We start from the raw sequence: 10,899 nt of genomic DNA on the forward strand, positions 1-10,899 counted from the left end.
TGAGATAATGACGGCAGCGGCCCCTGCGCTGGCGTCCGAGCAGCTGACAAGCTATGGGTGGCGGACGGAGAAAAGGGGGGAGAGACGTTGCGATGGAATACTCCAAACAACGGTTCGGGGAAGGGGAGATAACCACTTACCGCACCGCGCACGGTTACGGCCCCAACCGCCGCCGTCTCGACTCTCGTCGGCCTCCCGCGGCCCGAGGGCGTTAATATAAGTATTGTCTGTATAGTGTATACTGTATACCTATTGGCCGCCAAAGTGAACAAAAAATCAAAATGAAAATTGAACAGCTGTACGTGTGCCGTGGCTTATCACTTGTCGTTTACAGCTTAACACCCTACAGCTATTATTAGATATAAGCGTTTTTCATAAAATTATAACATACCTCCTAAAAAAATTGTTTCATAAAAGTTTCGATAGGGTTTAAGCGGGCGGATCAACGGATTTTGCCGACGTCATGGTCGTCAACGTAAATGCGTACCGTAGAAATTAATAGTTTAATATAACAAACAAACTGAGCATACTGTACATAATGAACGAACAAAAAAAGTTCAATCTCCTGTCGTTGCTACCGAGGTGACGTCATGTCACGAGGTCGAGGAGAGAAGGCAAAAAAAATGTTTAACGCTCCCTCTTGGTCTTTAGCCGTCAGTCATAAAACGTTTTATCCACTGGTCGTGTGTAAGATTGTATTTATAAAACATTATAATTATTATTATATTAATATTTTCTACAGCGATGTCAACACTATAATAGATAAAAAAAAAAACGGTGTACACTTTTAGTAGCCAATTCCTAAGACCAGGCTTAAGGCTACAGCGCACGCAACTATTATCGTACACACATTACGTAGGTATTTTACACATGCCAACCTATGGACCATTTTTTCAGGAATTAAAAGAACTATTTAAAATTAACCGGGCAATAATAATAATGCAGAAAACCAATACAGTGGGGTCTGGGACCGGGGCACAGTGGGAACAGACCTTATTATGTAAAGTCGGTATAAATCTGTACATTATAATGATGTTTTACGACCACTGACTACACATTCTTGAGAAAATTGAATATATGTTATAGCCCTACTCTGCTCGTCAATCTACCTCTAGCCTAATTTTCAGACCTTAAGACTTAAACTACCCCTATAAAGCGTAACAAAAAAAAAGTTTCCACCCCTTCTGGGGGAAATGTTTTTAAATATTTGTTTGTTTTGTCAATGTAATATGTACATTTATTTTCAATACTATGCCTAAAGAATATTTCGTATAAATTTGGAACTAATTTGACTGTTTTAAAAAAAGTAATAGACCCGCGTTGTTTTAAGTTAAAAAAAAATATGTACATTTTTTGGTTAATTTTCACAATTTTTAAAGGGAGGGCCAAGGGGTCAAGTTAGTTATTTAATGTTTGCTCAAAGAATACCCTTCAGGTACGATTTGTGATCTATTGACTTGCTACACAAAGAAATCGGTTCAGCTATTTAGAAAACATCGTGAGCGTAGACACAAAAAAAACACTGCTAAATCACTGACACTTATAACTTTCTCAAGACCAATTTTACTAGAAACGGAATCACAAGAACACCAAATTAATATCGGTTGTCATGTTAACATAATCAAAAAAAATCTCAGTAATTAGGACTCTTTTTAATTTTTCGGACTATCACAGCATCTTTGACAGTGGTTTAAAACATGTTTTTCATCTAAACATAGCTACGCATATACTCTACTATTGACTAAATAATAATCGTAGAATATTTATTTTTACTTTTACTAATTCTAGATAATGAGAAATTTGTCTAGACTCTCTCATCGGCTTTGTATATTTGTATTAACATTCACAATTTATATTCTAATTCTGAATTTTGTTTTGCTTTTTGAAGTGTATGTATTTAAGGTCAAATTTAAGTTTATAAAATAACCGAGGATAGAGCCTAGTTAAAGGACTTCTCTTTTAACGGTATCAAATTGTTTTTTTCTATGATGACTTCGCTTTGATCTACAGGATTTCCCGTAAACACGATTTTACGATTATTTTTAAAGGGTATGAAGTCCTCTTAACGTCTAAAGGCAACATCTACTGACGCAAAAGGCAATATTATTATTAATGATAACTCATATGTTTTAACGAGCCGTTTGTCCATCTGTAAAAATATGTACATTTTAATATTTTAATTGTCTTTGACTTTCTGTGATATTTTTTTTAATACGCAGTGCGGCGGGAAAGTTTTTTATCTCTCAGCAACGTAACGGTGGGCAAACCAGTTAATGACCTATGTACATTATTTTATAGGTAATAACTTATAGGTTGTATCACAAGATGATTCACCTGGCATCAATTATGAACTAGTTTGTAATACTATATTATATGAATATACTGGTCGTATGTAAATTGACTCATCGATGTGTCCTCACCATCCTGCGTCCTACCCTCAGTGTCATTTTGATTGGCTAGTATTAGTCCCTTGATAGTTAATATTTAAAATATTGACATAAAAACAAATAGAAAAACAATTCAAAATCACACACACACACATAATAGATGCAGTACAAACGAAATGCTGGTTATGTAGTTAAAAATAAACAGAGTTGTGTTTATTTAACGAAGAGATCATTAAGTAAAAACCCTTTATGTTTTGTGATAGCTAGAGCCTAAATATATAGTTTTGTTAATAATAAGTATACACATTAAATAAAAACTTTTCAACTAATTGCAAATGCGCTAATACTATACCTATAACTTGTATTCCATAGCGTACATGGGACATAGAAGTAGTCTCAAATCTACAGCTTAAGAACGCTACCATCCCCTCCAAATAACACACAAAAAAGCCTGCTCCCAAATTTTGACCATCCAAAAATCAAAATGTATTTCGCAAAAACTTTTATAATATTTTAATTTGTGAGTAGTTTTGATATAGCTGCATAACATTAAGCCTATTATACAGATATTATTACAGACAAAGTAATCTTGCAAGTTGCTACAATCTTATATAATTTTAACTATATCTATATAGTAAAAAAGTATTTATAAACTAGTATTATACGGTGTGTATAATCGTATATTGAATAGTTTATATACTATAAGCTATGTTTCACAAATTTTTTTTTTATGACGTTGATTATGGTAATTAGTTGATCCATTTATAGAAGCTTGCCGGTTATAACTAAAATATCTCAGTTTATTATTAAATTTAATATTTTTAATATTTGATAACATTTACATAAAGCTGAACAATATACGTCATTGTGTTATATTTACGCTTTAAATATTATAATTAATACATTATTATTTATTATATGCATTTAATACGAGAAAAACAACCATAGTGATGCGAGTGCGAATAACACAATATTTATATCTATTCTTATTTATTGGTCTCAATATGCTAACATTACCCATGTATACACTCATTGGTAGAGGGTACTTATAAATACTCACTAGTTAAGTCGTTACTTAATCTCTTTAATTCTCTAGTCAAGCGATAATTTACATTATACAAATAAAAATGTACCTACATGTTTTTATTAGGGACTTACATACAGTTTAATTAAAATCAACAAGCATTGATACGTACTTTTGTCTTTTTGGATTTAACCGGTTAGGTATATAGTTTGTATTTGTACCATAAAAAAAAATCGTTTGGCTATAATGAGTTTATCTATTCGTCGTTCGTTTTTATTTATTAATATATTATGAACGGTAAATTCTGTTAAAATGTTCAATGCACACACTAACACATTAATATATCAACAAATTATAATATTAATAATATGTATCGCTTATGAAACGGAAACATCTACCTATAAGTAAACCCTTATAAATAGTTATAGTACAATAGACAATGTTTATTAGAAGTGACTGACCACGAAATAATTTATTTTATTTTTAATTTTCGCATGTAAACTTAAACTATTTAATTAAACGGGGTTATTTGTAAATAATAATATATTAATTTGGGAATTGGTAACATAACAAGATAACATAATAAGTATTGATAGCTTCCGGAGCATAACATGTATTTTATTAGAAAACCCGTTTCATAGATAAATAAATAATACAATTGTACATTTAACTCTACTCTAAACCAACAGTGAAGGTGCCACCTATAACTTTTAAGGGGATTGCATGCGGTTGGTTTTTAGAGGGTTTTGTGTAGGCAATATTTAAGAAAAAAGTGGTTTTAATAAATTTCGACCATGCCAATTAATTTACCGGTTAATTTGTATAAGCATCGTGGTATTATTTTTAATTTAAATTATTTTTTCTATGAGTAAAAACCATTTTAATTAATATAACGTACATTTGTTGTTCTATCGCACAGGCTGAACAAGTGATTTGATAAGTAATCTGAAAATAGATTTGAATTCGTCATGAAGTTTACTTCTGATCGGTCAGAGTACTTTTTTGATATTTTATTCCTACTATGTATAAAACACGTTTGAATATTATATAAAATTTCAAATTATATAAAATCAAATTTGGAAAGGGTTAAAATTGAAAATTGAAAAAAGTACCTTGACCGATCATAAGTAAACTTCAAGGCGAATTAAAATCTGTTTTTAGATTGCTTATCGGATCACTGGTTCAGTCTGTGCAATGAAATAAAAATGATGTGTTTTTATTGAAAAAACCGACCGCATGCAATCCCCTTAAACGTACTTTAAACCCTACTTAAGTTCTCTATCTAGGTACGTAGAAAACTATACATTTTCAAAAAACATTAAATAGTTTTAAATTATAAAATATCTTTAGTATATAGTGGATTTCAACCTTTTAATTAGAAAACATTTCTCACACACGTACAATAATTGATACAGATAAAATTAAGTCTATAAAGTGTATTTAATATTTTTGAAATAAATAATATTCTTAATTAAAAAAATAATTATTCATCAAACTTTCAACTAAAAATTACTGTGTCCCAGTAAATATCAGTATATTTAGCGTACATCTTGAGAGTTGTGATTTTTGATTAATTTTTGTCTGTTGATTGATGTGGGTAATCCTTGAAAAATACCATTAATATTATTTTTAATAAAAATGTATATTGTCGATGTCATATAATATAGTTCTGTCAATGGTCATTCGTCACGTTCGAATAGTTGCCATATGTCATATGTTCTAAGTAGTATAATAAGCAATGTAATAAGATTACGTTTATAATTTATGATAGCTAAATTTAACAGTCCGCTAGTGTTATATTAAAAAATAATTAGGCTGAGAAGCAGTTGATGCATGTATCATCTTAGCATGTGGTCAGTGTAGCCGTTGCGTTGGTTAATTAATAATTTTATATCTAAAATTAAAAAATGTTTTACTTAAGCTTCTTCATTTATGTTTTTGATTATTATTATTATCCAAATTAAAATAGACATTTAGGATATTATTCTCAAAACCATAACCTAATTTCATACAAAAGACGTAAGTTATGGTATATTGTAAAAAAAAATGTATACATAACATATTCTATAATATCTTATCAAAAAAGCCTCCTCTCAGCCATCAAGAAAGAGAGAAACAGAAAAAAAAAGATCGATAATAGTGCATGGTTTGTAAAATTTGTCAAATGGTCACCAACACTAGAAAAAAAACCAAGTATTTCATGTAAACATGTTTCAAGTAAAAATGATTTTATTAATTATTGTGATTAAAATACTTCTATTAATTGCAGTAATAATATTTATATTCTATCTAGTTATTACCATAATGTTTGGGGTTTGAAAACGAACATTTTAAATTTCTGTTTAGATTTTATTTTTCTAAATCATTTAGATTATTTTATATTGGTGGAATTGCGGTTAGCTAATGATATTTTCAATTTAGAATTAGGATGGTAGATTGTTTCGTACTTAGAAATGACCGCAATATTTTAAATAGTGTGCACATTAAAGGCGGCGGTGTATTAATAGCCATTCATCACCGTTTCTCCTCTTGTCTGTTACTCTTATCCGATCCAGGTATTGAATTTTTAGCAGTCGAAGTTAATACTGCGGCTACAAAATGCATTATAGTTTTAAACTATATTCTGTCAAATAGTCCGGCCGATATTTATAGTATACATTGTTATGAACTTGATTATTTGTTAAAAATTTTTGCTAATTTTACTTTAATAATTGCTGGAGATTTTTATCTACCTAGACTAGAATAGAATAATGATGGCGATTTTGCTTTTTGTTCCGGTGCTTCCACCCTCTAATCTCTGGTTATATCAGAAACTATTGCTTTTGGCACTTTAATCCAACACAATCGAATACGTAAACATAGTAATATTATCCTCGATCTCCTTTTTTGGTAAATTATTTTTCTATGAAAGTTACCTACCAACAGTAATTTTTCTTTTGTTTCGATTAATGTTGACTACTTATGCTTATAAATAGTCCTCAATATTTATGTAACAAATATTCACTTCTTAGTTCCCAAACCATTAGAACTTAATTTTCTTTGCTCTATTGAGTGGTAATCCATTTCAGATGACAGATATAGTATCACTGAAATGTTAAATAACCTTTACTAGATTATATATGACGCTATTAATTTATTCTTTCCTAAATTTTCTGTCCATAAATGCACTTTCCCTATTCGGTACAGTAATAAACTTAAACGGTTATTTTTCAATAAAAAACGTCTTTATAAAACATATTATATTATAATAAGTAAAGATCCCATTATTTATAATAAGTTCTCACACACACGAGTTCTTTGTATTTCATGTCAATAAGTTACAAACAGATTTTTCCTATGATCCCAAGTACTTTTGTCTTTTTATAAATTAAAAAAGCCGAAAACCGCCACAGGTCTTGTTGTATATTGTCTCTTATCAGCAGTAAAATATTTTCTTCGTGATAAAGTAACTATTTACATTGACATGGTTTTTTACACGAAGCACTGTGCTCTGTGGTACGAATTAATTGTTAAATTATCTATAATATACATATGATTATTTTTGGGTGTTCAAAAACCTTCCAGTAACTTTACCTTACTAGGTCCCAGTAACCTTATCGGGTTACTATGCTTACTATTGAATGTCAAAAAATTGTTTTGCAAAACCCAAAAATAATAATTTACATATTTTAAAAACGAATTCGTAACACAGAGCACAGTGCTTTGTTAGAGAAAACCACGTCAAAGTAAATACATGCAGTAAATAATACATATTGTGTAGTTACTTGGTTGTCACGGAGAAAACATTTTACTGTTGATAACAGATAATATAATATGATAAGGCCTTTGGCGGTTTTCGGTGTTTTTTTGATAACTGGTAACACAGAACACTATTGTCTATACGATTGTCTGGCGGCTGGACATTGCCGGTCAAAGTTCAAACTAACGTTTTGTTTTTTTTTTAATGTAAAGTTTGAATTCTTTATTTTTAAGTGTATTTTTATAATTTGTATTAAGTTAATACGTTTAAGAGTAGTCGATAATTTATCGAAAATGTCCAACCAAAGGATTTGTAAATATTACTTACAAGGCAATTGTATGTACGGTACTTCTTGTAGGTTTTTGCATTCTGAAAACCGCCAAAACCGTGCAAACGACCAGTATTATGATGAATATCAACCAAGAAACAATAGTAAGTAACTAAATCCCAACATAGTATGCTTATTATTTACTGTTTATCATGCTTTTGGTTCATCAGGCATTTGAATTTATTGAATTGTTTACTGTTATGTATACTATGCATGTATCGACTGACTAGAACAAAAGAGTTGTTGTTCTATGTATTAGTAAATGTCATATTGTTGAGCTCTTTTTAACGTCAAGTCAATATTGAAATATGTTCAAACTTTGATTACTGTAATATAATTTATATTAACATGTATCATAAATATTTACTAAAAAATTAAATTTGAAATTTATTTATCCTATAGGAAGAGGAGGAGGAGGAGGTGGATCATATTACAATCAAGGTACTCGTCATAACAGAAGAGACGGCGGTGGTGATGATTATTATGATAAAGAAGAGGATAGTTACAATTATCCTAAGAAGTATGATGATGTGTCACATGGTCAAAATTACAATAACAAAAAGCATTATTATCAAAAAAATGACTATGACAAAAACTATATTAAAAATAATGAGTATGATTCACAAAGCAACTTCAGTCAACGAAACAACCGCAGATCGGACAGAGAATACGATATGAATATTAACCAAAACCATAATAATAGAAGAAATATCGCTAGCAATAAGTATAATGAAAATCAAAATGAATATAGTCAGATAAACAAATTTAATAATACAAGGTAATTTGTAAATATATTGAATTCTTGTGCGTCTCAGGCTATGGCGGAATAAGTACTCCAAAATTGTATCCACCTCTACAAATACTATCCTGTTCTATTAAGAGTTATGTGAATACTCAGATTTTATTTTGAATTATCAAATGATCAGGAACATTTTTTTATTTACTGACATTTACATTTATAATTTACTTAAATATTATGCAATAACTTACATTTGAGAAGTTGTTTTTTTATCAAAACAAACATGATTTTATAATACATTTCTAAGATGGCGTTTAGTAACAAAAGTCATAACCTATTATTTGTTTATGCCATTCATTTTGGTTTAATAATTAATATGCGTTACTTTTTGATTACTCTTCAATTTCCTTAGAACATACTTTGCTTTACATCATCAATTATTGGGTTAGGCCTAATTTTCTTGATATTTACAGCCTTACTGTCTTCTAACTACAAATTCGCAAATTTAATAGAAAATATGGCATTGATTTTATTTCACAGTTACATTTTATTAACTTGTTTTTATATTATTATATTAACTGTTGATCATTTTTAATATGGTAGCTGTCGAGATGTGTATATTTGGTTAAAATAAATTTAATAAGTCATTTAAAACTTAAGTATTATTGAAAATAATACTAACACATTTCTTTGTCAATTATTAATGGTCAGTAGAATAATTAAAGTATTATAACCTTTTTATAAAATATTATCATTCAAATTTATTAGATGACTAAAAAAATATTTTGCAGGGATAGTCTTACACAAAATGGTAATGATCAAAGACAAGCAATGTTGAAATTCTATGAAACTGAAATGTATGTATAGATTTTAAAGTTGACCGTTTTTCTAATTAGTATATTTATTAGTAAATGTATGTGTTTTTTCGATTTTTTTTAGTAATAACTATCAATCACATATGAAACAATTACTTTCACTAAGTGTATGGCCATTCACATGCTCTCATCCTATTGGACATACATACCCCATTCAACCAATTGGTATTCTTAATTTGGTAGAAGTTTCGTATGAAGAAATAAGGTGTGATCACTATCTTGCCAAAATATTAAATCCTGACGCAGTTTTAATTCACGTAATAATACATTTTTTTAATAACCATGAACATAACTAATAAAAACTGTTTTTTTCAATAACAATTATTTTGTTTGATTGCTTTAGAAACAACTATATGATAAGTTGTTGCATAAAGCGCGTTGCCAAAAGGAAGAGATAATATCATTAGGAGAACGTGTATTAAATGATATGGTAAAGTTAATTTTAAACAAAATAATAATTAAAAAGCAACTAGAGTGTGTCTGTAAATAATGTATATTATATTTATCACATGTGATGTGATAAATTGTTTGCTTTCAAACTAAACTATTAACTTATGTTGTGTAGTTCGATAAGTGAACTCAGAAAAATCATCCCAGTTACTAATACAATATTACAAATCTATTTTAATTTTACAGCTTGCCACGCTTGAAAAATGTAAAACAATAAAGAACAACCCTTCGTACCAGGACATTATACAAATGGATCCAAACAGTTACTGGAACATGACCATACAATTCTTATCCTCACATGATGCGAATAGTATTTTGTCGAATATCAACACTCAATCTTTTAATAATGCAGCACCTGCCAATGAACAAAAAAAGAAAGCGGTTAAACCTCAAACTCAAATTCTTATGCAAACCGAAGTGTACGGAAAAATGGATTGTAACGAGTTCACCCAGAATGAATTTGTTGATTTCATACCCATAATGCCCCCACCTCAGAAATATTGTCTATAAAAAAAATCATTCAATATATTGCATTAAATTATAGACACCTCAAATGTTAAAATACTATTTATACTAGAAAATCATAATTATTTTTTTTAATTGATTGGATCAATAATTTGTAATTATATATTTAATATTTTGCTTTTTAACACAATCATTATTAATAATTTTTTTTTAATTTTGTTATGAATAATGCCAGTTAAATGTTGTCTCCTACATGTTTATAAATTAAAATTTTGTTGAGTTACTAAATTATCATGTTTATTATGTTTTAAACAGATTGATTTTATCAAGTCCCTATAAAATTATATATTTATTCATGTTATCTCGAGTTTAAATCAATACACTTTTACTACTATTAAGTATTTATAAATTTAAAAGCATTAGAGTGACTATTTTATAGATATTATATTTCATCCTACGGTAACAAATCTAATTAGTAAGTTAGAAAATAAATATTATAATATTTATTTCAAGAACATATTATAGTAAATAGGTTGATAAGTAGAACTCATATAAAAGAAGTGTTACAATTCAGCTGCATTCGTATTCATATCACTTACTTAACGATTTTAATTTTATAATATTTCTGCTCTAAATAATAAGATTTAAAAAAAAATGGTTTGCCCTAAATTTATAAATTATTGATAGACATTTTTTGAAAATACGAACGGCGGCTACTCTTATTACTTTATGGTTATAATTAAAATATGTTCTATTGAACGTGGAAAAAAGTTATATACAAACCAAAAATATATTTCCGTCAACAATACAGGATAGAAAATGGGAAGTATATGGTAAATGGATTAAAGTAGGCGGCCCACATGAATTTTTCAAGTACGGTACTGTAAATAAA

The 10,899-nt window shown here is 28.9% G+C and overlaps 1 protein-coding gene across 1 annotated transcript; it reads left to right on the forward strand.

Annotated features, from left to right (window-relative positions):
- The first annotated feature begins 6,777 nt into the window (after nt 1-6,777).
- On the forward strand, nt 6,778-10,294 carry LOC126836593 (GATA zinc finger domain-containing protein 15-like). Its single transcript, XM_050570145.1, has 6 exons — nt 6,778-7,582; nt 7,881-8,256; nt 9,009-9,074; nt 9,157-9,349; nt 9,436-9,522; nt 9,729-10,294. The coding sequence occupies exons 1-6, from the start codon at nt 7,225-7,227 to the stop codon at nt 10,050-10,052; spliced, it is 1,404 nt and encodes a 467-aa protein (XP_050426102.1). The 5' UTR covers nt 6,778-7,224; the 3' UTR covers nt 10,053-10,294.
- Nucleotides 10,295-10,899: the final 605 nt, after the last annotated feature.

This window comes from Adelges cooleyi, unplaced genomic scaffold, assembly GCF_023614345.1.
Source record: "Adelges cooleyi isolate 19-005CV unplaced genomic scaffold, UGA_ACOO_1.1 ACOO_flye_CR_arks_rails_tigmint_CR_PRNA_247, whole genome shotgun sequence".
NCBI classification, from domain to species: Eukaryota; Metazoa; Arthropoda; class Insecta; order Hemiptera; family Adelgidae; genus Adelges; species Adelges cooleyi.

Coding starts and splice junctions, on each gene's coding strand:
- LOC126836593 (XM_050570145.1), top strand. CDS start 7,225: ATGATAAGGCCTTTGGCGGTTTTCGGTGTTTTTTTGATAACTGGTAAC. Junction 9,075..9,156: donor AAATTCTATGAAACTGAAAT/GTATGTATAGAT, acceptor GATTTTTTTTAG/TAATAACTATCAATCACATA. Junction 9,523..9,728: donor AACGTGTATTAAATGATATG/GTAAAGTTAATT, acceptor TTAATTTTACAG/CTTGCCACGCTTGAAAAATG.